A 27,840-nucleotide genomic window follows, 5' to 3' on the forward strand; every position below is an offset into this window, starting at 1 on the left:
AGAGTTCCCTCCTGCACTCCAAACCCCTCATCCCCGGGCCCACCCCAGAGCCTGCACCCCCAGCCCAGAGCCTGTACCCACTCCTGCACCCCAACCCCCTGCCACAGCCCACAGCCCCCTCCCAATCCCAAACACCGAATCCCTTGGCCCCAACCCCCAGCCTGGAGCCCCCTCCTGCACCTCAAACCCCTCATCCTTGGCCCCACCCTGGAGCCCGCACCCCTGTTAGAGCCCTTCCCCCCTCCCATACCCCAATCTCCCCCCCAGCCCAGTAAAAGTGAGTGAGGGTGGGGGAGAGTGAGGCATCGAGGGAGGGGGAATTTAGTGAGCAGGGGTGGGGCCTCAGGAAGGGGCGGGGCATGGTCTCAGGGTAGGGGCGGGACTAGAGTGTTCGGTTTTGTGCAAATAAAAAGTTGGCAACCCTATTCTAATTGTTTCCCTCCTTCCCATTGCTTTTCCTTTTCCTGGCACTTCCAAGGCTCCCACTGTCCTTCCTAAGTGTAAGTCTCTCCCCTTTGCTTCCTTCCATGTTCCCAGCAAAAGACTCCCCTTGTCTCTTCCAACCCCTTGTGTCAAAACCTCCTCCTGCTTACTTTCCAGAAAGAGATGTCATGCATACCAGAGGTGTTTTTTATCAGATAAAATCATGTTTTTTACTGCCATGGGAAAAACTACCAATTCCAGTTCAAGGCATTTTCTATTTTAAAAACTGTTTCATTAGTGCACACCACATTACACTTCATTGTAGTTATATATTCAAATTGTGATTACATAAGGTTGGAGATTTGGAAATTAATTTAGGGTTGTACAAATAAAAAGTAAAACCGCAGTAGGCGTAATATTAATATATGTAATATAATACTGAACATCGAAATGTCTATACATTTTAGTTCAGTATTTTCTCAAGGAACTTTCACATATCATGACTCATATTTCAGTTTTCAATATTATTTAACTATTATATATGCTGAAAAACTATTATCAAACTGCAAAATATTTCCCAATAATCGTCACTAGTATATTCTGGTAATTATTTTATTTTTCCCAGTTTATTTACCAGTGCCCTGTCCTAAACTAGTTTTTCCCTGTTAAATTGCCAACCCTGTTTCCAAAACCAGTTCCCCTTTTTCTTTTCAGGAATCCTAGACCCTTTGAAGCATTTCTGTAGTCAATACAGAGGTCACATTTCTTATTCCTAACTCATGAATTCTCTGCTTTAAAACTATGATTTTGCTATTGTCTACAAACTTTACTGTTGGTAGCTGTGAATGTGAGCACATGCTTTAACACATTAACTTAATCCCAGAGGGTAATAGAAAGAAACCTACATAAACAAAAGAACATTTGGAGTAAGGTCTTCAATCTTTCATTTTCTGTAGTAAAACAATTACATGTGTGTTTTAAAAAAACTAAACTGGGTTGCCACTTTAATTGTTACAGCAAAAAAACAATCGTTATATTACAAATAATTATTTTCGGAATAGGATTAGATGCCGATGTCATTGTAAGAAAAGAGAATAGCTACCTTTAATGAAATTATGATTAAGGATTAGCTGTAATTCTAGCAACCTATTAAATAAAGAGTAGATGTTCTCTGTGCAATGCTGCTTTTGCATTTCACGGTGTGCAGTGGGACACCATCAAGTTATAACCAAAAAGTATTAGGAAAAGTAATCTCTAACTAATTGCCCAAATTTGGAAAGAGATGCATGCAAAAATGCATTTTTGCTTTCAGTCACTCGAGGCCCAGATATAGTGCAATGGACACACACAAATTAGGATGCCTGTGTGTAACTTGTGCATGTGACTACATATACTTTTACATGTACCCTTTTGAAATATGGGCAAAGCTATTCTATTTTGAGAATTTATCAGGTGGGCTATTTCAGCATTGATTTTATTATTTATATCCTATTATAGGAAAAGATTGAATGTACAGTGATATATGTAATAGTATAATTTATTGTGCTATCAACTATTCAGTTCTAACAAGAAAATTAATCCTGATTCTCAAGTGCAGTCAAGCTCAGCACAGGAACCCTGTGTGGTGGGTCGAAGTTGTCTGTAAGCCACTCACCATTGTAGTCCCTCAATTCCCAGGGCAAGTGAGGGCTGGTTCTGTTCCTGGTATATATTTGAGCAGACTTGGGGCTGTGCTAGCCTGCCAATTTGTAACAGCCCCTGTGCCAGGCACCTGGCAGCCAGTGGCTTTATGCCACCCTGGGATTCCCTTACATCAGGAGAATCCCTAGCTGTTCATTGGGCATAAAAGGGTGTTACAAGAAGGAGGGAGAAAAATTGTTCTTCTTAACCTCTGAGGCTAGGACAAGAAGCAATGGGCTTAAATTGCAGCAAGGGAGGTTTAGATTGGACATTAGGAAAAACTTCCTAACTGTCCGGGTGGTTAAGCACTGGAATAAATTGCCTAGGGAGGTTGTGGAATCTCCATCATTGAAGATTTTTAAGAGCAGGTTAGACAAACACCTGTCAGGGATGGTCTAGATAATACCTAGTATTGCCATAAGTGCAGGGGACTGGACTAGAAACCTCAAAGGTCCCTTCCAGTTCTATGATATTGCAAAAGACCAACAGTCCTAGCCTGATATCCTGCCTATGACAGTCACTGGGAACCACAGCGGGGAAAGGAGCAGAACGCTGGCAGCTCCTCTGGTGGCTGTACCGCCCCCATCCCCGCCCACCCAGCCCTGTCCTCTGGCGGGGCTGCTGCTGTACGGACGGAGGAGACGCAGCTCCATGGAAGGGCAGGGGGGCAGGGCGGGACTGAGGTTGTTACAGCCACTCCAGAGGAGTGTCTTTCCAGTACCCCATACCAGCTATAAATATCTTGCTGGTACGGGGTACCGTACCACCGTACTTGCACTGCTGCATATCCTCTCTTAGTGGTCTCTTATCCAAGCTGAAAAGTCCCAGTCTTTTTAATATCTCCTCAAATGGAAGCTACTCCATACTTCTAATCATTTTTGTTGTCCCTTTCTATACCTTTTCCAATTCAAATCATAGGTGGAGCTAGGGGTGCTGGGGATGCAGCAGCATTCCCTGGCTTGAAGTGGTTTCCATCACATACAGGGTTTGTTTCAATGGCTCTCAGCATCCCGGATTCTAATATATCTTTTTTGGGGTAACCAGAACTGCATGCATCATTCAAGGTATGGGTGTACGAAGGATTTATATAGAGGCATTATGATATTTTCTGTCTTATTATATATCTCTTTCTTAATGGTTCCTAACATTCTGCTAGTTTTATTTTGACTGCTGCTGCACAATGAATAGATGTTTTCAGAAAACTATACACAATGACTCCATGGTTTCTTTCTTAAGTGGCAATAGCTTATTTAGACCCCATCATTTTTATGTATATTTGGGATTATGTTTTCCAATGTGAATTACTTTGCATTTATCGACATTTAATTTCATCTGCCATTCTGTTGTCCAATCACACTGTTTTGTGAGATCCCTTTGTAACTCTTTGCAGTCTGCTTTGGACTTAACTATCTTGAATAGTTTTGTATCGTCTGCAAATTTTGCCACCTGACTGCTTACCCCTTTTCCTCCGATCATTTATGAATATGATGAACAGGACTGGTCCCAGTACAGACCCCTGAGGGACACCACTATTTACTTCTCTCCATTCTGAAAACTGACCTTTTATTCCTACCCTTTGTTTCCTGTCTTTTAACCAGTTACTGATCCAACAGAGGATCTTCCCTCTTGTCCCATGACAGTTTACTTTGCTTAAGAGCCTTTGGTGAGGGACATTGTCAAAGGCTTTCTGAAAGTCCAAGTACACTATATCCACTGGATTACTGTTGTCCATAAAAAAAAAAGAACGAGGAGGTGCCACAAGTACTCCTCATTCTTTTTGTTGATACAGATTAACACGGCTACCACTCTGAATCTTGTCCATATGTTTGTTGTTCCACTCAAAGAATTCTAATAGATTGGTGAGGCATGATTTCCCTTTACAAAAGCTGAATTGGCTCTTCCCAACAAATCTTGTTAATCTATTCTTCCACAGTACTACAAAAAGGACAAAATTGGAGCCCCCAACTGGCCTCCTATATGCGATTTACTATTTTCTCTATGTCTTGTAATGGGGATGGTAGATATGGAGGGAATTAATTGCATACCCTGCTCTGAAGAGCAGACAGTGAACTGAAATATATGAATCCTGCTTTTTAGTTTCTTTAAAGATTGTCTTTCTGTTAACTCTCATAGTATCTCACAATCTGACATACAGACTACCCAACTATTCAAGAGAGATAGACTCAAGCTGCACAGCTGACATCTAGATATAGTTAAAAGTATGAAACTAGGGTTCTAGTTCAGGTCCACATCTATGAGATACTGTAGCAGAATAAAAAGGGGGTGACTCAGCCAAAACAAAAACATGAGTGTAGAATGCAGTTACCTGACAACATATTGTGAACAGGAGTGGCAATGTTAATGTCCTGGAGGTGTTTCAGTGTCTCAGTGTGGAACAGGCGGAGTGTAGATCCAGATGTGAAGGCAATCCAGATTCCCACTCCTGCAACAGCCATGTGTGAGATCACCATCCCTTCTTCTTGATGAGCTTCAAAATGGCGCTATAAAAAAGACAAAGAAGACAAAGGATCTATAATAGATGCACCAATGACAGAGCATTCATTTGTACTTATGAACTTCTCAGAGTAGGAAATGTGCCTTTGTTCTCTGTGTAGAGTGCCAGGTTGCCTGATCCCTTTGCTCCACTAAGAGCAAGTCCTGACTCTGCTGCATATATGGTGTTAGTTTTCATTGCCACTTGTTTTGGAAAAAACTGCATAACTATTAAGGAGGGAATCCCAAGCTCTCGCCACTAAAGTTTTATAGCCACTCATCTGATTACATCCTGGGAATTTAGAATTTGATAACAGTTGTTACTTAACAGGAATTCTGCATATCTGTATCGTAGCTCCAATGGGAACACAAGTACAGACAAGTCTCCTGAGACTGGACTTATTTTCGCCATCATGTTAATTAAATCTGCAGTAGAGCTCCCACCAGTAGGGTATTTTGTAAGACTCCCTAGTGTAAACATGGCCTGGGTTTGGGTGGAATGTACAGACAAACACTCACTTGGAAGGCAGAATAGAACTTCACTGCAGTGAGAATAAATCAGTCACAGTAACTTCTGGTGCATTTTTAACTTTCCTGGGTGAGATTTTGCTTTCTGCTAGTAGTTTCAGTTGCCTTGAATCCCCTTGGGATTGGGTTTCTGTGCCTGCCCACCATTTTACCCAGTAAATGGGAAAAGACTCCCAGTCATTTTGAAGGGCCCAGGTGTCTCCACACACATCCCTTGCTAATTCCTTCATCTCAATCTCTTTCATACTTCACACAGTGGCATTAATAATCTGCCAAATGGTGACCATAATGAGCATCTCTCTCCAGGGATCCAACCATTATTGTTGTAATTATTAATAGTTATTTTTATTTGTATTACCAATGCGCTTAGGAGCCCTAGTCATGAACTAAGGCCCTCTGCACTAGGTGCTCTACAAAGACATAACTAAAAGACAGTCCCTATGAATAATCTCTCCTATTTTAAACTTCTCTTTGAACAAACCATTCAATTAACTTTCTTTTGAAAGAACAATTTTAAGTTTTGAATATCATCATGATGTACATAAACACCAACACTGAAAATATGGCCTCAGTCTTTCATGGCCCTAAATATATATAGCAGGGAATAGCTTATTAGTGTAAGATTGGTGGCTATAACATAACCTAGCACCTAATCAAAAAAATACGTAACAAAATGTCCCTGTAGGTTTTGTTGTCACTGAGAAAATTCTGACCTCCTTCAGATAAGGATATCTGAACAAAAGGACACATTAAGATGGGTCAAATTTAACATTGCCAGTCATTTCATTATGCGGAAAAGTCACTCTGAATCTCCCCGCTTTAGAGACACCCAACATGGAGGAGAAGGTGAAACAGGATTAAAATCCTAGAGCACTGGGAGGGTTCAGTGGGGAACTCAATTACTCCATTTTTGTTTCTTTACCAAAGAGACAAAATACTATTAATAATATCAAGGATTTTCTTTCTGGTCTTTATTTAATTCTGTTTCTACTCAGTAAAAGGGACAATGAGATTAGGGATAAATTGATCTTTAAAAAGTAGATTATTTAAGGCTCTAAAGGCATCATTACTTGCTCAATTACATATATTAATAGGTAAATCTTATGTAGTATTATTGCTTTCTTTTTGATTAAGGTATGAGCTTTATAAATGTTCGTAATTTATGAGCCTGGTCCTTTAAGATGATGGGTGCCTCTTGCCAGAGTAGTGAGTGCTCTCATCTTCCTTTGAAGGCAAGGCCCTGCGCAGTGTGTTCACAGGAGTATGCTGAAAGCCCATGTCACTCTTAAATTGATCAAAATGCAGGAGAGCTAGTTTAACTGAGATAATTTGTTTACTAGAGTATATAATTACTGTTCAAATTATGCATGGCCACTTTAATCAGGAGTCACATAGTGATTACTCCTGAAATAAGTAACCACTCTGACCAATTACAAGAACTCTCCTCTAGCTCCAGCAAGGTTTCCATTATGAGGCAGGACCCTATCTGTGTCCTGTCTTTAAGGTATGAGAGAGAACTCTTATATGTAACTGAAGCCCTTCAATCAGTAAAAGCAAAGTTTGGCCATAACATTTGGAACTTGTTTCCTCTTCACCATTATAAGTGAATCATCTTTGAAGTAACAGATTGTTGTTGTTTTTTACATAGGGTGACCAGACATCCTGATAAAATTGGGACTGTCCTGATATTTAGTTGTTTGTCCCGTGTCCCGACCGATGTACGGTCGGGACACCATTTGTCCCGATATTTTGGCTCAGGGCTGGAGGAGTACACTGGTGAGCACTCACCTCGGGTCCCAGCAGTACTTATTTGGGGCGGCTCTCAGGAAACGGCGGGCTGCAGGACCCTGCGGCCCTTAGGCACGGGGCAGCCGGGGGGGTGTCTGCATGCTGCACCTACAACAAGCACTGGCTCCATCACGGCCAATGGGAGCTATGGGTGCGGACAGGGTGCAGACTCCCCCTGGCTGCCCCTGACCCTGGGGCACTGCGTGCTACTCACGCCCCCGAGTAAGTCCCGCCCCCACGGCTTCCAGCCAATGGCAGCTGGAGCCAGTGCTTGTGGCAGGCGCAGCACGTGGAGTGGAGACCCTGCTGGCCGCCGCTGACCTTAGGAGCCAGAGGAACCTGCCAGGTGTTTCCCAGTGGGCGGGAACCATCCCCCAGGTAAGCAGCGGGGCTGCGGCTGGGGCCCTGTGCCCGCGGCTGGGCTGCGGGCGGGAGCCGAGGCCGTGTGCTTGTGGCGGGGGCCAGGGCCATGCGCCCCCAACTGGCGGCTTGCAGCAGGGCTGGAGCAGGGGCCACGAGCCCCCGACCCGCGGCGGGGATGCAGCCGGGGCCCTGTGCCTCTGGCCCGCAGCAGGGATGCAGCCGGAGCCAGGGCCTTGCGCCCCTGGCCCGCGGCTTCCTCAGGCTTTGTATCCCCCTTCCCCCATGGCTCCAGTGGGATGTGTGTGTGGGGGGGGAAGTGAGCCTGTGGCTGCCCCCCCATGTGTTCCGATATTTTGTTCTTGTCATCTGGTCACCCTATTTTTACATGTTGTGCCAGCAGGCTGCTTACTGGAATGTACAGAGCTGTTCGTATACGATAAAGAACCCCTGTAATGCATAAATGACAAATACCTCCCCTGCATGAATTCAGCCTCAAGGATTTAAGAGTATAGAGCTGTTCTATGTCTCACAATACTGAGAGACACTCAATTTTATTCTCACATTTTAAAAATAAATATTCCCTGTTTATGGTTCTTAACTAGATAGTATTACATTCTGGTCATTTAGTGTCAGCATCTAATCCACACCTTTCTCAAAGATCACTCACATCAGCCCAAATTCTTCTCTCAGTCCATCTTAGGTACTTTTATGGGCCCCATTACCATAGTATCTAGGCATCTCACAATTTAAAATATCCTCATTAACACCCCTGTGAGGTAGGGAAGTTTTATTATCCCCATTTTACAGATGGGAAACTGAGCCACAGATAGTCTAAGTGACTTGCCCAGAGTCACTCAGGAAGTCTGTGGGAGAACAGGGAATTGAAACTGGGTCTCCCAACTCCTCTACTAGTGTCCTAACCAATGGGTCATCCTTTCTTTCAGTCACTATCACATTACTTGACAACATAACTGACAAATGTAACGCCACTTATGTCAACAGAATTACTCCAGACCCACATCAGTGTAACAGAGGAGAATACAGTCTATCTTCTCTTATTATTCCTATTTTCATGCTTGCTGTTTAGTGGGTTTTGAGGGGGGGGGAGGTTTGTATTTTTTTAAGGAATTGTAATATTCCTCAAGTGCACAGATTATAGTAAATGAATAGAGAAGGTGTCTCTTTGGCTGTTAAGTTATGCTCACATTCTCAATTCTGGTGAGTCAAACTGTATTACCTTTTGGCCTTACTAGTGACCACACTCTAGAAGGCAAGGAGAACATCTCTGCTGTATGCATTTATATCTACTATTTTACAGTGACATTTTTACTCAAGTAGCACAGAAAAACTGGACACTTAATGACGCACGGTATTGTACATTTTCCCATTCCTTAAACTCTCTATCTTACCTCATCTCAGTTTTCCTTAAATAAGATACACAATTTAAAAATACAAATGTATAATTTGTCTAATAGAGCAAGAGTTGGAGACATTCATTTGTCACATTGCAGGCAGATCCCCTGGGAAAGCTGCTCATCCTTATGAGTGAATTTCCTGATACATCCATAGTACATGTAAAAATTTCATGACAATCATGGCTTCAAAAATAATATGGTTTGCTTTATAGTATCACACACAATTATTATGATGTCAAATGTGTATTGATAAATCCTCCTAAGGACTGATCCAAAGCCCAAAGCTCATTTCTAGACTTCTGGCTTTGGATCAGGCAGGTAATTAAACTAATGATACAAAATTTAAAAATGAACCATTTCTGAAGTGTTCTGCTCTGACCGTGAGCAGGAAGATGATTCTATTAGCACAACTGCAAACAATTCACATCGGAGTCTCTAATTCATCTATATTTACCAGCTAATTCATTAAACTACCACATAGTGTGTGCTTCTGTTTGTACAGTTATCTGAGACATCTAGAAAAAAAAATCTATTTACCATGCTCTCAGCCACATAGGGAATGCACAAAAAGCCATTCTTCTCAACCAAATGGTCTTCTAATATAGAGTAGGAGCAGGAATGTACGAAAAACGTGGATTTTTTTTGCCAGTGCATAAATGTTTTCACTGAAAGTAGCTGCTGGCATCTACATTGATTGCATTACCCATGTGAAGTACAGAAGTTGATTTTTATCTATAAAGAATTTAGTTCATAGAACAAGCAGGGCAACTACTGAGTGACAAAACCGGACCTATCCCCAATCTTTATGTAAACAATCACAAGTTCTCAATTTAGCATTTTACATTTCCCCTTCTTGAGTTTTCATAAGCGCATTCCCTCTCCGCCTTCCATTCAAAGCCCAGGTTTTTTTCCTCAGACTCTCTTGTTCCAACTCTATAGCAACAACAGAGCTGCAAAACACATTTTGGATGCCACAGTCGCTCTTTCCAACACTGGAGCCGGACATGGCCCACTATTGTTTTGACAGTGTATTGCACAGTTGAATTCTTTCTTTTCAGAGGTTGCCCACTTGCACAGTGCAAACTCAGTTGTGATTCCAGGCCTAAATAACTGTGCCAAGAACTGAACCATGGTTTCTCAAGCATAGCAAGCTCCACATAATGGGTCTCTTTGTTCATGAAATAGTGATTGACTTTTGCTACTTTAAAAAAATTACAATATTTAGGCAACAGAAACACAGGAAATTTCTGTTTGTTTAACACATTTCAGATCATTCCACTTAAATCTTTCAAACTAAAGTAGTTTGTCTATAATTAGCCAAGGCTTGAAAAATAGGATTATTTTTCGTTTACATAGTGACTTTCAGCCTATAAAATACTGAGATATTTTACAAGTGAGGCCCCAATCCTGCATGAGTCTGTTTGCACAGAGATAACCACAGGATCAGAGTCTAGACACAACAGCAATACTGAAATGCTGCCACCTTTTGGTGGGAGGTCTGTAGGGAAACAGGACCCAAAATGCTAAATATTGCATTAGTGGGAGGGAAAATAGTGAGGAAGGGCAAAGGCAAACGCCTACACTTGGGCAAAATTTGTATTGGGATCTTTAATACTACGCAACAGCAATTCCTTGCTTTCCAAAGTATCCCTGGCCAAGGGGCTCAGGGCACTTTGCCATTTTCAAAACCACACTGAAACATTACAGTTAAAACATATTATTTACATAAAAACAAAATGAATTTGAGGGAGCCCAATCCATACAGAAAAAAGAGAATGAGAGCCAACAGAAATATATAAAGGGCCAACAGCGGTCATTAAAAAAAAAAGCATTAGAAATGAAGGTTTAGCGTGCTTTGAAAAAGCAGGGAGAAGTGGAGTAAGATAGATTTCAGAGGAGAGGGAGTTCCACACACCGTAAAGGCATGGATTGCTGGCTGAGGAAACATATGAAAATAAGATCCCTAAAAGGCAGGCAGTGCCTCATCAGGAAGAGGTGTGGGATGAGGATTTTGCATTATCATTTCTACACATGAACTAGTGATGCACAGATGCACAGCCTCCTATCCCAGGAAGTTTGGTCTCTGCCCTGGAGGAATGCTTTAACGATAATACCAGCTGAGTGCATCCAAGCTGCCTCATCCTTATCCTGCTAAAGCAGAAGCTTTCCTACTGGGTAGAGGATGCTCATTCCTCCTTCATGTCCCCTCTCATTGAAGGGGGTCACTCAGGGTATGTCTCAGTAAGAGACAAGGGGATTTACCAAAGCTGTTTAAGAGCTTCAGATATCCCAGGGCTTATGCCCTATAAAGGTTCTTGCTAATAGGTAGCTCATCTCAATCTCCCATCAATTCACCTTTCCCATAACCACATGGAGCCATGCACACAAGCAAAAAAACATGTTAAAAGAAAGGCAAAGTAGAAAAAAATTGAAAAGTGGGAGCATTCACTCAGATCAAACAAGTCATCCCAGCAACCGTGGTCACAGAAAGAAGTAAGCAGAAAACTCACTATCACCTCCCAAGTCCTTGACAGTGAATCCTGCTACCAAGCGTACCAAACAGACAATAGTGAGGAGAACCATGATCAACAGTGAAACAAAATTAATAATAAATCACACAAGCAAGGAGACTGTGGCTCTCACCGCAGATTCTCATCTGAAAGAATTCCATGCCGTAAAATTCATGGAACATAAAGTATCTTCCTGGCAGGGGGAAGGAAAGACTTATCCCTGTTAGGATTTAAGCCCCCTATGTTTAGGCCACTAAGTCATGCCCCTGATAGAGTGGTGGAAGATCTGGAACAGGCACAGGATGTAAATCTCTTTGGCAGAGCAATCCTGAATAACTGCCTGGACCCTCGAAATTCCATCTGTCTTGAAAGAAGAGAGAGCTGGTTTCTACAGAACTCGGCATGATTCACTGGAATTCATCCTCCAGTATTCCTTTCCCTATTCTGAGTGTAAAAGAAACGGGAAAGCTTCTTTCCTCTTCAGCCAAGTGCTCCTGCACTAGCCACTGTACCTGTGAAGAGGAACAGCACTTTGGGACTGGGCTACCCGCCGTCTAACAGCTAGCTTAAGTGAACAGTCTAGAGTGAATTCTCCTCCCGGTCACACACATGCAACTCCACTGAAATCACTGATGTCAGTGTGGCTACATGCAAATCATGTAAGAATTTGGCCCAAGCAGTTCTGTGAGAGGAATGTTAATGAGCCTACTGAGGCAGTGTACAGCTGGGTCCCAGAGTGTGTGGGGATATAAGCCTGCAACAAGGAAAGAGCAGTAGGGAGAAGGGAAGAAAGATATGGAGGAACATGCTGCCTGACTCCCTCCTTTCCCTTGACAGCTCTCAGGATGTGAAAAAAGCTGAAACTGTGTCCAAGGACTTTTTGGCAGATAAAAGTCTGCACTTATTGTTGCTCATTTGAACTGATCACTTGGAGAGATCACTCCACATTGGTGCTTGGCCAATCAGCCTTGTGATGGGAGTCCCCCCCTCCCCCCTCCCCCCAAGTATATTCACTGCTTCAACTGGCCTGCCACAATCAGACACAGGAAGATTTTACTGGTGGCTGAGGAGAGAAAACAGGGAGGATTATGGGTGTGTTAAGAAGTCTCCACAAGGCAAAAAGCCACATCTAGCTACACAGAAGCAGAACTGTTGCCTGGAACCAAGCTTGTCTTTCAGGGTTTGTCTGCCCAGTAGCTTTGCTTGAGCCAGTGCTTAAAGACAGCATTTGTGCCGTAGCAGCAAGGGCTGTGGCTTGGGCTAGCCATCCAGGGTGTTTTATAAATTCAAAGACTTTAAGGCCAGAAGGGACCATCATGATCATCTCGTCTGGCCTACTGCATGTTGCAGGCCACAAAACCTCACCCACCCACTCCTGAAATAGATCCCTAACCTCTGACTGAGTTACTGAAATCTTCAGCTCTTCCATTTACTCTTGTTCAAACCAGCAAGTGACCCATGCCCCATGCTGCAGAGGAAAGCGAACTCCCCCCCGCTGACCTGGGGAAAAATTCCTTCCTGACCCAAAATATGGTGATCAGTTAAACTCTGAGCATGTGGGTAAGATCACCCAGTCAGACACCTAGGAAAGAATTCTCTGTAGTAACTCACAGCCCTCCCCATCTAATGTCCCATCTCTGTCCATTGGAGATATTTGCTATCAGCAGTCGTAGATAGACCATATGCCATTGTAGGCACTCTCATCATACCATCCCTTCCATAAACTTAAGCTCAGTCTTAAAACAAGTTAGGTTTTTTGCCCCCATTGCTCCCCTTGGGAGGCTGTTCCAGAACTTTACTCCTCTGATGATTAGACTCCTTCATCTAATTTCAAGGTTAAATTTATTGATGGCCAGTTTATATCCATTTGTTCTTGTGGCAACATTGGCCCTTAAATAAAACAACTCCTCTCCATCCCTGGTGTTTGTCGGTCTGACGTACTTATAGAGAGCAATCATATCTCCCCATCTCCTTCATTTTGTTAGACTAAACAAGCCAAGCTCCTTATCTCATCTCGTTAAGGGATAGTACGCAGGCAGTTAGCCCGAGCCACCACCTGCACAGCTGCAGCTACACCGCTAATTTTAAGTGCTCTAGCTTGAGCAGTATTAGCATTAGCACATATATGTCCACCCAAGCTGGGAACCACGCCTCCCAACTACTGTATATATGTACCCTAAGAGTCCTGGTCTCCAAATTAGTAGACAACTCATGCTGATTTCCAGCACTCTCTCTCTCTCTCGGGTCTAGCTTTTAGAGCTAGTCCTTACACAAAATACCCTACAGTTTCCAGAAGTCACATGACAATTTAAGGGGGGTAAAAATCAGACCAAAAATCCATACAACTTATATTGGCAACAAATGCCAATATAAGATAAGTTCAAAGTGCAGAGAAAGTGAAATCTCACTGACACAAAGTTAAACAACTCAAAACTACATTTCTTAGAGTATTCAGTGGATTTTACAGCTTATCTGAACCAATTTTTAATGCTTAAAGTCTATCCATTGTTATTAAGAATAATTGTGTTTCATGGCACAATACGCAAATAATACATGTAAAAACATTTACCTCTACTGTATGTGTCTCAGTACTGATTATAAAAATTTGTCCACCAGACGCAGCCCAAATGGTATCTTCCATCATGAGTAGACTTCTAACTGGCAGAACCCCTAATTTCACTACTTTCTGGGGTTCTGAATTCCAGGCTCCATCTTTACAGAAGAAAAGAAGCAAGATGAAATGTTACACACAATAAAAATGTAATTTTTGATTTTCAAATTCACTTAAGAACAAATAGTTTGGAAAGCAGTATGTCTCACCCAGCAGTGACTGAGCTATTAGCACTTATAAAACAAAATCAGTAACAGACAAACACAGAGACTTACTATATGACTAGCAAGCAATCCACCTGAAACTTGCAAGAGTACAAATTATCAGTTACAAGAAAGCATTTCCCTACATGCAGGATACAAGTAGTGACACTGCAAGCTAACTTGGTTTCTTGTTGACACTTGTGTAACATCTCTGGTCCAAACTATGGCCTTAGTTAGACCTGTGTAAAATCAGTGGGTTGTGCAGGTGTAACACAGGGCACAATTTCAAGACACTGGGGCGGCGGAGGTGTAACTGAGCATTCAACTGGCCTGCAGTATCTTTACAAGTAGTGATGACGTATGAGAAGGAAAGAACACAGTTGGACTTTCAGAGCCCATGCTGAGTTTGCAGAGATGGCAGTCAGAAAAAAAACTATTCATTTGGTATTTAAGCACATTTTATATGGATTCGGTTGGATGCTATTAACGTGGAACACAACATTGCCATTTTCAAAGTGGTGCTTTGCAGCACAGAACCCAACTGTTTGTCTCATCTTACTCTCCACTAACTGCAGTCCAAATCTCAAAGCATTCATTTATGAGAATTTCACACAGCTATAGTCACTCTCCAGGAAGGAGGAGACCATAGCTGGCCTATTACAAGATGAATTATCTTTCATGCTAGAAAGGCTCAAAGTCCAGATGCATGAAGCAGTCAGTGACAGTTTTACTACAGCTTCTACCACGTTAAAGTATCTGCCTATCAGAAACTTGATGGGATGGACTTTCTGCTACTAGATTCTTAACTTTCAGAAATGCATTTTAAAAGAGATTAAAGACTCATTTTGTGCCATATCGTTTGTGTATAGTTCAGTTTTATTGAGAATTCATTCTGGTTACAAACCATCCTGCAATTGATTCAGACTGGATATAGCAGACCAAAATTAGATTATGCCTAAATGCATGTTGTAATATTAGGAATACAGTATCCTTCTGCTTCAGCCTGCATATCACCACTTATCAGTGTGGTCAGACTGCTGCTTGACATCTCTTTGAAGCAGGGATTGAAGATTAAAGAAATCACAGCAGATTGCTTTGTCAGAGATTTTGCTTTTAGCAACATGATCTTGTTTTGAATATTTTTTGCATGCTACTTGCATACCTACATTTTGAATTGTATATAGAATTAAATAATTTTAGTAGCTTTCACATACATTAGTTTATTTTTGTCGTGAACACTCACTCAATATTAAATACCCACAATACTGCACTACTATCTAGAATGTTCTCTTAGAACCATAGAATTGTAAAGCTGGAAAGGACCTTGAGAGGTCATCTTGTCCAGCCCCTTGCACTGACACAGGACTAAGTAAACCCATTACTTCTTGTCTTTTCTTCAGTAGACATGGAGAACAATTGATCACAGTCTTCTTTATAACAACCCTTGACTTATTTGAAGACTATCATCAGATCCCCTCCACCGCCAGCCTTCTTTTCTCAAGATTTTCTCAGAGGTCAGGTTTTCTAAACCTTTTATTGGTCTTTTTTTCTCTCCTCTGGTCTGTCTCCAATTTATCCACATCTTTCTTAAAGTGTGGTGCCCAAAACTGGACACAGTGCTCCTGCCAAGGCCTCACCAGGGCTACGCAGAGCAGGACAATGACCGCTCATGTTGTTCATATAAGATTCCTGTTAATACACCCCAGAATGATATTTGCCTTTTTCACAGCTGCATCACATTGTTGATTCATATTCAATTTGTGACCCACTATAACCCTCATATCCCTTTTGGCAGTACTAGCACCTAGCAAGATATTCACGATTTTGTATTTGTGTATTTGATTTTTCTTTCCTAAATGTAGCATTTTGCACATATCTTTACTGAATTTATCTTGTTGATTTCAGACCAATTCTCCCATAAGGTAATTCTGAATACTAATCCTGTCCTTCAAAGGGCTTGCAATCTCTCCCAGCTTGGGGTCATCCACAAATTTTATAAACATATTCTCCACTTCATCATCCAAGTCATTAATGAAAATATTGAATAGTATCAAACCTAGGAGAGACCCAGGCAGGATCCCACTAGCTATATCCTCCCAGTTTGACAACAAACAATGGATAACTACTCTGAGTATGGTCTTTCAAAAAGTTTGTATTGTAATTTAATTTAGACCACATTTCCCTAGTTTGCTTGTGAGAATTTAATGTGGGACCATGTCAAAAGCATTACCAACATCAAGATATATCAAGTCTACAGCTTCCTTGCTATTCACTAGGCCAATAGCTCTGTCAAAAAAGGAAATTAGGTTGATTTGGCATGATTTGTTTGGCTATTACTTTTCACCCTATTATCCTTCAGGTGCTTACAAACTGATTGTTTAATAATTTGTTCCAATATCTTTCCAGGTATTGAAGTTAGGCTCACTGGTCTATAACTTCCCCGGTCCTCTTTGTTCCTGTTTTTAAAGATAGATACATGTTCACCCTTTCCCAGTCTTCTGGGACCTCACCAGTTTTCCATGAGTTCTTGATAATGATCACTTAATGGTTCTGAGATTGCTTCAGCTAGTTCCTTAAATTCATCAGCTTCTGCCAATTTGAATACATCTAACTTATTTAAATATTCTTTAACCTGATCTTTCCCTATTCTGGCTTGTGTTCTTTCCCCCGTTGTTCATATTAATTGTGTTAGACATGTGGTCTTTTAGTGAAATCTGAAGCAAAATAGGCATTAAACACCTCAGCCTTCTTGGTGTTGTCCATTGCTAGCTCTCCTTCCCCATCACGTAGTGACCCTTCACTTTCTTTCATCTTTCTCTTGCTCATATGTATTTATAGAACCTCTTCTTATTGTCTTTTATGTTCCTTGTCTTATTAATAAGATATATAAAATGTATTTGTTTCTAATATCTGTGTGGTTACACTGAGAAAATGTCACCTTACTTGCATATCTATCTGTGGCCTGTGTGAGCTCCAGTAACATTGCCTACTTACTGACATCAACAAAACACATAAGCATGTGCTCAATTTAAGCATATACTTACATAAACTCTTATATAGATTATATGATCGTTGGGGCAGTGATTCTCTCTTTGCTACCTGCCTATATAGTATTTAGAACAATGGGGCCCTAATCCTTGTTTGGGATTCCTGGACACCACTGTAATACAATAATAGTAATAACGGTAAACACATGCATAAGTGCTTTGCTGAATCAGTACCCAAACAAAATTGTGGTACTCATAAACTGTATTGCAGGGGTCGGCAACGTTTGGCACGCGGCTCGCCAGGGTAAGCACCCTGGCGGGCCGGGCCAGTTTATTTACCTGCTGACGCGGCAGGTTCGGCCGATCGCGGCCCCCACTCGCCGCGGTTCGCCGTCCCGGGCCAATGGGGGCAGCGAGAAGTGGCGCGGGCGAGGGATGTGCTGGCCGCAGCTTCCCGCCGCCCCCATTGGCCCGGGATGGCGAACCGTGGCGAGTGGGGGCTGCGATCGGCTGAACCTGCCGCGTCAGCAGGTAAATAAACTGGCCCGGCCCGCCAGGGTGCTTACCGCCGCGTGCCAAACGTTGCCGACCCCTGCAATACAGTTTATGAGTACCACAATTTTGTTTGGGTCCTGATTCAGCAAAGCACTTATGCATGTGTTTACCATTATTACTATTATTGTATTACAGTGGTGTCCAGGAATCCCAGACAAGGATTAGGGCCCCATTGTTCTAAACACTATATAGGCAGGTAGCAAAGAGAGAATCACTGCCCCAACGATCATATAATCTATATAAGAGTTTATGTAAGTGCCAAACGTTGCCGACCCGTGCTGTATTGCCTCTGATATCTGCAACTATATAACTGTTCTTGACACATGCTTAGAATGTGGTTCTAATCTGAAAAGTATCTTCGTATAAAAGACACTGAGTTCCGTGTCACAACGATTTCCATATTAAATGAATTCAGTCTGCAAGTGAGAAGAGTGTTTCCAATTAATAGCCCTGCAAACTCTACCTGTGAGGTAAAACTAATCTGTGTTCTCTCTGACTCAGGCATCACCACCAGTAATAACAAAACTTAGGGCTATGTGCCTTCCTCACTTCAACCATATTGTCCTCAAATTAACTGCTGCGGTGGAGATTGCATAATTGTATAATTGAGGTCATAATTTGAAGATAACAAAGGTGCACAAGTGCCCTACACTTAGCAGTCCGTTTACTATTTACATTGACTATGTGCAAGTCAAAACAGAATCCAGTTCTCTGTCCCTGAGCTATTTTGCTTCTTCAGGGGTAAGAGTAGTAAAAAATGGCATAGTCTTACTATGTCCGCTAAAGTACACAGACTTTGAATTTGCACCATGAGTAGATCTGCTGAGTAAGAAGATGTTTTTTTTAAATACAGTCAACTTTTCAGCAATGAATCACATATTAAATTCAACTAGAGACTATCTTGTTCATTGATTCAACACCCTTTCTTCTCAGACATAAATGCAATAGTCTGTTTATTTCCTGCATGTCTGAATTTGGTGTAAAACATAACTGAAATGTATAATGATTCCCAATGTATTTCTACCTCATTTCTTTCAGGGTCATCATTTATTTTTAAAAGTTAGGCATTTAAGGCTTTATTCAATATAAACTGAAGACAGTGGATGTCTTTTCCACTTCATTCACTGAAGGGCATGAAAAGACTCTCATTGATTTCAGTAAGTGTCTGGATTATGCCCTTAGTGCTCATGATGACTTCAATACAACTACTCGTGAATAAGGGATTGCAGAATTAAGTCCTTCTTTAGTTAATTTTGATCAAATCTCATATATAGTCACTACATGTAATATGTCATATATGCATTAAAATAGCAAGGAAGATCACCAGCTGATATCTATTACAGATACTAATTTTGTTTTAAAAAGTTTAAAAAACTTTAATCCAACTTGATGTAACAGATTTTGGTTTTAGTAGTCGCTCTCTTCAGAGACTTTTCATTTATGTGGATCAAAAATTACTTTCCAAAAGTCATTTTCTATTGGTACTGATAGCACAATCGGGCCATGTCTACATTCTGTGAAAATCCAAAACTCAGCATTTCAGTGAGATTTTGGGTATGCACAAAATGCCGGATTGGGACCTAAATGTTCTTCATGCTATAATGTGTTTGTGCAATGTGCTTGATTTTCAATATCATTCTCTAATTCTGTGTAATCCACACACCTCCTAGGTGTGGTGTTCTGTCCCATCTAGTGGCACTGAGACCACTTAGAGAGAGAGATATTAAGGAGTCTGCTCTATAGCCTCAGCTAACAGCCATGTGACTTTTAGCTCATGCAGTAGAGGCTCATGCATTTAGCTCCAGAGGGCCCAGGTTCAATCCCGCCTGCCGATGATCGGGGTCTATCAGTGTTACATTTGCACCTACAAATAATTATTTTTGAAGTTTTATGCTGCAATAAACTGAGGATACAAGTGGTAGTACTTCACCTTTAACTACCTAATTGCACCTGTAAATCAGGTAGGTGGAGCAAAAGGCTGGTTGCAACCTGGCGCATGGAGTTATAACACCACTCAAATTTGGCCCAGCCGCCCCTCTGTTCTGATGGAGGGGCAGCTGAGCCAAATGGGGCTGTGACCCGGTGAACAGGGAATCTACTTTTGTACAGCAGAGTCCACTGAGAACTCAATTCCTGGCATCACCAATTCATGCATTGCATGGGTAAGAGAAGAGAAATTCCCAGCGGAGGGAGACATGGGTCCCAGTGGATGGGTGGGGATGGAAAAGCAGGGACCAGAACAGCATTCTTGGGGTGGGGGGACATTTTCCCCCCCATGTAATAGTCTGAAGGCAAACTGTACTATTGTATAGTTTAGTTTTATTCTCTGTTTTTGGTATGATGCAACATGATTTAAAAAATTACTTTCCCTGTCAAAATATCCTTTTACAGCTTGCATTCATTCCACCACCCCACTCCTGGTGCCATCAACTGAGCTGAACTTAACATGCATCTTTTTGTTTGGTAACTTCCTGTCTTGCTCAGCAGCACCATTGATGATTTCAATAATGCTGCCAGCACAACTCTGGGAATAGAGTTTGTTAGTTTATTTGTGCAGTGGAGCACAAACATTTTTATATCACGTGGTATATGAACAGTGGCTAGTGATTTATTTAATTTCTTGATGATAGGACAAAGGATTTAAAAGCAAAATGATGTTTGCAAATAATAGCACATTTCCCATCATCTGGGGATAACTATTTTAGGGCTCATCCCTGCCTTCCTCTGAATACAGAGTGCATCTTCATATGCCGAGGAAAACCCTCTGCTGCACATGTGAGCACAGTAAGCAATGTTTTCCAGATATGAACCAATATTGCAGATCAAATGGCAGGATTCCAGTCTAATATAAAAAGTCATAGACTTTATCTAATTCCACATAGGTGGCACTGAAAGTACCTGCATTAGGTAGGTAAATAAGATTAGGTAACTAACTCAATATTTGCAGTATTCAAGGTATTTCCTGTAGGGAAAGGACATACTCCCAACACCAGGATAATAGTATTTATCTTTTTCAGTACCACCGCTAGTCCATCACCCTTGTATAGTTGATAGTATTTTGTTCAGTCCAGGTTTAAATTTCATAAACAAAGGGGGCTCCCATCGCTTCCATTAGGAGACTATTCCACAGACTGAGAGGTCTCACTGTCAGGAAGTTTGTTATGAATTTAAATGATCCCATTCCTAATTTCATCCCATTATTCTTATATTCCCCTTTAACTCTGCAAGATAATACCTCATCCTCCTTGGTGTTAATCCCCTGCAAATGTTTGCAGATTGTTATCATGGTTTTACTTAGTGGTTGCTTAGCTAAGCTCTTTCGCTATTTACTCATAAGTTAATATTTCTAGTCTCCAGATGATTGCTGCTATTGTTCTCTGAATTCCAGACACTAAGTCAATGTTTTTCTGGCAATGAAGTGCCTGAAACTGAACACAATATTCCAGGTGCAACATACCTAAATTGTATAAAAATTGAGTGTTACTTTCCTGTCCTGAGACACTATGCCTCTGGGAATGCAAGCCAAATGAGCACTGACCTTTTTCTGCTACCATATCTCATAGCTAACACATCTGCGTGGCTGTTCAATCACTCCCATATCTCTACTTTCCAAGTTTCTTCTGCCTGCATCCCATGAATATCTGTGTTTTGCATAATTATCTCACAAATGTATTAGGTGGGTTTGGTTTTTTTCCTCCCCAAGTTGGATCTTAATAGTATCTTCTGGCCATGCTTCTAGTTTCCTTTGTATGATTTTTTATACTGATGTTTATAGCGTCTCTTAGTTTAGGATCATCACTGTTTCTTTAATGGGTTCTTTACTCCTCCCGGACAAGGCCTCAGGTCTGCAGCTGGATCTGCATGAGTGACCTTTGCATTTGCATCCTGTGGAGTCCTATTAGTTTAAATCATACAGCAGGAATGGGGTCAAAGACTTGACCTAATACAGATCTCAGCAGTAACCCACTACAAATTCCACCCTTCCCTTCAACTTCCTACTTGGCCATTTATTATAATTTTTTGTTTATGGTCCTTCAGTTCCTTTCCTATCCACTTGAGAATTTTCATACACAAGTGAATTTAGATTAGTTCTGATTGTAAGACTGAGACATTGTACCAAATGCTTTATTAAAATCAAAAAATATTTCATTTACCACTTTTTCTCCATCCACTAATTCTCATTTTGTAATTCTATCAAAAAAAGTGATAATGGTTGACTGGCACATGTCATTAGATGTCATAAGACACATAGGTTGGTGCTATGCTACTTTACAGTGTCCTTTCAATTGCAACAAAAATAATGATACAAAGCCAATACACAAAGTAATAATACAAATGAGATTAACAATTTTGACCTTTCATTCAATGAGGAAAAGAAAAACTAGAAAAGAGAAGCAAGTAAGCATGAATTTCAAAGCAAAGTGCAAAACTTTGCTAAGTGCCTGGTGCATTTATCTCAAATATCCGAAATAACTCAAAGTAACATTGTCAACTTGAAAATCAAGACACTGTAATAGTTTTACTACCTACTATTACCATGAACGTGTAGAATTATGACAACTGAAAGAGGAAAAATGTTTCCTCTTTTTTCCACCCCCACCATTCCCAGTCCCCTTGCCCAGCCATTTCCAATTCCCCCCTCCTGACTTCTTGTCCGATCTGTCTTTCCCCTCCCCAAACCTCCAGTTAATCCCATACAGTCCCTGTTCCCACTGGGTCTCTCTCTTATTCCCCAGGTTTCTTGTCCGCCACCCTCACACTCCTTGTCCAAACCTCTGTGCCCAGAGAGTCCCAGTTCTCACTCCTATACCCTGGCTCTTCTTCAGATCTGTCTTCCCTCCCTCCACCCCATGGTTCCCAGTGTTCGTTTCTTTGCCTAGCTAATCCCAATCTCCACTCCCCAGGCTCCTTATCTGATCTCAGTCTCCTTCCTCCACCCATTGGCTTTCAGTCCCTACAACCCCATTTCTCTCCCTGGCTCCATGTCCCAGTCCCAGCTAGTCCCAATCTCTCCCTAACACCCAGTTGCCGCTTTCCTCCTCCTCCAGCCTCCAATCCCATATCCTTTTCCTGTTCCACCAGGCTCCCCCAAATACATTCAAACAGGTAGATTCCTCCTCTAGCCTGCCTGGGCCCAGCAGGGTCGGGGTCATTGAAAGAGCAAGAGAGACAGCCTTCCTGCTCTCAGTTCCACTGCCTTTACTTGGACCTAGTATGGCCCAGAGCAGCCGGGAATTGCTATTGGATGGAAAGTCCTGCTCAGCCCCAGGCATGAATGGAATCTTAAGGGAACTGAACCGATAAGCTCTACCAAGTCTCTACTAAGCATGTGCAAGCTGTGATTTTTCAAAGGCTTATAACTTGGTCAAATTTTGGTGGATTTTCACGAGGATGGCAAAAGGCACATCCCTGTCATAAATGCCACCCTCTGGCCATATTTAAAGTCTCTGCTCCAAAGTATGGAGGAGCTAAAGCTTTTCAAGAAAGAGCCACAGATATTTTTAGCCTGGGCAAAATGATGTATTTTTCCTTAACCTTGTTCTCAGTAATGTCTGAACTGTTTTGGCAGAAAATAAATAGATAAATAATAATCAGCCTCAGTCAGATACCCAGCATGTAAAATTTCAGCCCGAACAGCTAAAGTTTGGCAAAGTTATAAGCAACTGAAAACAGGGTCTTATAATGGGAAGTGTCAGGCAACCTTAATAACAAGCAGTGCTACCCACACTGCCTATAATAATAGTGCTTTGTTATGGGCAGATTCAATTTTTCCCCAGTAACACTACTCACATGTGTAAAATAGGACTGGACAGTTAGGACAATATCCTTTTGTCTGTGTGGCTGTTTCACAGAACATGAGGAAAATACACTAGAAGAAGTTTGAGGCACAGGTAGTACCTCAAATTACTTATAGCTCACTTTTTGAAATTGATTAGATTTCAAGAAGACCATGTTCCTTTACCTTTATTACTTACTGCTGTTTAGTTGATTTACAATGGGGAAGTAAAAACATTTTGACAAATGGTTGTCTAGTTACATAAAACATTGTTGTCCATACAGAAATATGCAAGTGAGGGAGTTTGGCTGTGAAAATTCCCCAGTCCTCCTCCTCCGCCTCATACACATTCCCTCAGTTTGCTAAACATGCCTTTTAAATTTCCCTTTAAAGGAACAATTTGGGACAAATCCTGCCCCCCTTCCTACAGCCATAGTGTGCTCGGGCTGCAGTGCAATGGGTAAAAGTCCTATAGGTGCAAAGAATGGGGGAGCAGGATTGCAGAAATGCAAATGGGCATCTGTACACACTGGCCAATTTGAAGCTGTACCAGATGAAAGCAGTGGGACAGGTGAGACTCATTCTGGGGCTGGAAATAGAATGAGGCAGACCTGGTGGATATGTGACTACACACATCCACTGCCCATTCTGTTTTTTGTGGGAAGGAACAAGGATTGAACCTGCAAAAGCAGCTGCGAAGTGGCTATGCAGCCTGGAAGAAAGATTTTTCCTTCCTTACCCCATGGAACTTCCCAGCGCACTGCCCAATTACGGTACTTAAAATGTGCACTGGGATTAGCATTTGCCTTTCTCTGAATACAGGCATGCAGGTAAGAATGTCTTACAGTGTAGCAAGCTGCTTTTATCTAGAAAATATCCAATACTTCACTTTTCAGTCTTGCCCTCTTCTCTTATAATCTGTATACATCAAATTATTAGCACACTGAACTGATGTATGTGACTGGAAAATGAAACATAGCGTAGAACTAAAGGTGACATTTTGATTCTGTGCTGATAAATTACGTGAAATACTTATTAGGCCACATTCTCCGTGTCTCTCGTTCCACAGCTCAGAATCATCTGTCTGGTAAAATAGGTCAGTGCTTCATAACAACACTCCTTCAGGGCTGACTGTGTCTGGATAAGCACACTGTGTCTTACACATGACCACAGCAGCAAACTATATGGAAAATTGATGCTAATATGGAAACAAATGACTGGTAACATTTTTATTAGGCGTGAAGAGCTGTAATAACAGACGTGAGGCAAGCTGTAGGAGAAGGCACTGCAAGATGAGTCAGAAATGGCTGCATGTAGATTTTCCATGTCAAAGGTTCAGGTAACTTGAACACAATCATTGTTAGATAAGTTCTTTATACTGTACAGTACTGGTCTCTGACTAAGGGCATTGTCCTTCCCTTAATTGCCTCTGCAGATGTGGATCCCAGAGAATCCCTGCATCTCTTCTTGTCTACAAATGGGTTCTACTCCCTTCTTTGGTGGAGTGCATCCTTCTTGGAAGAAGCTGTGCGAAGACAACTGTAGTTTTAAATCACTGCTCAAACCCTGCACATTCTGGGGAGACTGTCAATTCACAACTTGTCCCCAGCCCTACAGCCATATATAGCAATTGGGACCATCAGAATGATGTTATGGGATGCACCTGAGCATGATCAAGGCCACAACATTGCTCCATCAGGGACAGGTTCTTCCCTGTCTGTGGGTAAGCCTGCAGTAGAAATGCTACAGCGCCACAGCGGAAGATGTTCTTCTGTTGCTGTGGTAAATCCACCTCGCCGAGAGGCACTTGCTAGGTCGACAGAAGAATTCTTCCATTGACCTATCAGGGTCTACACCAGGGCTTAGGTCAGCTTCATAACGTCGCACAGGGCATGACATTTTTCACAGCCCTGAGCAATGTAGTTAAGCTGACCTAACTGTGTAACGTAGAGCAGGCCTGACATTCAGTTGGGGGAATATTCTTAAAAGGGCCTGTGGTCTAATGCAGCTCTCCCTGGAGCAAAGTCCAAAAGAGAGCTCAGTGAGGGAGACAAGGAGGGGGCCACTGGGCTGAACATGGTAGTTGGTGGGAAAAAAGCATCCTTCGCACCTCTTGTTTTGGATTCCCCATTGTCCAAATTAAACCATACCTTAAAACCTTCTCAAGTGATAGCAATAGGAAAGGGAGGCCTCTTTGTGAGATGCATGAGCAATGTATCTAGAGAGGAACTATCCATCCACCTGCACAGTTTAGTCACCATTTCAATTTGGATTTGCTAAAAGAGCTAGCAAAGAGAAACCATTTCCCTTCTCAGATATTGGGAACTAGATTGACATTAGCATCTGTACTGTGCTAAATACAGTATCTTGATTGTTATCACCTATAGTAAGCTCTCTAGGCAGGGAACTGTCTTTATATGTGTTTTACAGTAGCTGGTACAACTGGGACCTGATCCTGAGTGGGGACTCTGACGGAGAACATAATGTGCATAATAACAATACTGATATAACAATAATAAATCAGGACTAACAGCCAAGCACACACCATCCTTTGGAAAGAACAAAAGCCATAAGTCTATAAAGAAAACATTTCAAAAGTAAATGTTTGCATCAAACTGTAATAACTTCAATTCAGAAGCTGTTCAGGAAAGGAAAAATAGACCAGTGGAAATCTGCTTCTGCCAAAATATATTGACACAGGAGTTCCTCAGGATGTTATTACTCTACCTTCTGCTTTTGTGTAGATTGCAATGTTCCCATTAACCAGACCAGCAAACAAGTACTGCGACAGAGACGTTAGGCTCATGACCGTTGATTTTTCTGGGGTGAAGAAGTGCTGAAGTCGGACTTTCTTGGAGCCTTGATGACTCTTGTAAATAGAAATGCTACCAAAAAAAAAATACATGAGAAAAATGTAAATATGTCTTGTTCAGTTCTTACTATAAAGGTCACAACAGGCTTTAAGATAATAAAAGTATTGGAGAAAAAAAAAGGTACTTTATTACGCTAAAAAATGTAGTTCATCTAGTCATTTTCATTATTATTTTATGCCCAAACAATAAATTCCTTGCATTAGGGAGACTTCACCTCAGCTGGAGAGACCTTCCTTCTAACAAGATACTGTCCTCTTACAGACCCAGAGTTGTACCTCTCCAGGGCCTGATTCAAAGCCCAGTGAAGTCTTTTCATTGACTTCAATGAGCTTTGGATCCAGCCCTACCTGACAGAAGAAAGAAGAAAATAGTTCAGTACCAGAAATCAATTTATTTTTAAATTCTTTGTCATGGTACCTATATACTATCATGATGTGTATGCCAGAAATGATAGGTAAATAGGTAGGTCTGGCATGAACAGCAGTTTACACATGCAGAGAACTAGTCTAATTATGCTTTATTGCTTTAAATTTAGAAAATATACAGCATTATTTTTATAGAAAGAGTAGTCACTTATTTACACTGGCAGGAAGAGCACACAAATTCTCATACTTATGTTCTCAATAGTTACATCCACCATCCTTTGCTTACCATACCAACAACTTCACATAAACCTATTTCTGTTTGCCACTACTGTACAGAGATGACCTAATGAAGACTCAGTTCATACATGATAAACAACATCAACATGTTTTATCTTATTAGCATGAAAAATTTCTAGCAAATCCTGCAAATGCAGCATTATAAAAGGTAAATAATTACTTGCTTTTCGTGTTGCTAACAGCACTTCATCATTTTCAACCCCCCCCCGATTATTAAAATGATGGAATGATGTAATATCCTTAAAAATCTGTACTTATATCCTACAGAGATTACATTATTTAAAGGAACTAATCCTTTTTCTTCAGAGGTATTTGTTAGTCTCTATGGTTTTTATCCCATGTATGATAAGTTTAAAAATTTTGTGTGTGGAGGTTAATTTTTATTACATGTATGTTGTTACTGGGTTATGTGATAGGATCTTGGGACAACTGATGGGTCTGTTTACTCATAGGTGTCATTTTAATATGATTTTCTAAGGTGCACGTAGCATTGGATGGATAATCTTTTATTGCAGAGTAATAAACAAACAAATAAGTAAATTATATGCAATATGTTGAAATTGACTATCACCTTCCTTCCTCCATGCCCAAGCAGACAGTAGGCACTTTTAAGGTTTTCATAGCCATATTTTCAGACTCTGGAGCCACTTTTAACTCTTTCTGTTTCTCTTCCTCTGGAATGTAGACCATGCAGAGAATGCGTGATTCCACATTGAAGCACTCGATAACCTTGGGACTGGAGTTTTGAAATGAAACAATTGCAATTTGGCCCATTTGATTAGTGCAACTGCCAATCTGAATTAGAGAGTGACAAGAAAGGAAAAGATTAACATCCTTCCATGGCAAGATCACAGTTAACCATGATAAACACATGGCAAACTAATTAAAGACAGCTTCTCAGCTTCTAAGCACTTAAAGGAGCTTTCATGTGTTAAGTTAGCACACAAAAAAGTTACAAGAAAATCATTAAACA

The 27,840-nt window shown here is 41.4% G+C and overlaps 1 protein-coding gene across 1 annotated transcript in view; it reads right to left on the bottom strand.

The window, feature by feature from the left end:
- The window catches only part of ARHGEF10 (Rho guanine nucleotide exchange factor 10), a 108,373-nt gene that overhangs the window by 18,553 nt on the left and 61,980 nt on the right, over positions 1-27,840 (bottom strand). Inside the window, exons 21-24 of the mRNA XM_029912254.1 lie at positions 27,439-27,662; positions 26,060-26,217; positions 13,770-13,912; positions 4,430-4,604 (exon numbers count right to left, since the gene is read on the bottom strand). Of these exons, the coding sequence (XP_029768114.1) occupies positions 4,430-4,604; positions 13,770-13,912; positions 26,060-26,217; positions 27,439-27,662 (700 nt within the window). The remainder of the gene's footprint in view (positions 1-4,429; positions 4,605-13,769; positions 13,913-26,059; positions 26,218-27,438; positions 27,663-27,840) is intronic.

Source organism: Terrapene carolina, unplaced genomic scaffold (genome assembly GCF_002925995.2).
Source record: "Terrapene carolina triunguis isolate 2854851 unplaced genomic scaffold, T_m_triunguis-2.0 Scaffold42, whole genome shotgun sequence".
In the NCBI taxonomy this organism is placed as follows: domain Eukaryota; kingdom Metazoa; phylum Chordata; order Testudines; family Emydidae; genus Terrapene; species Terrapene triunguis.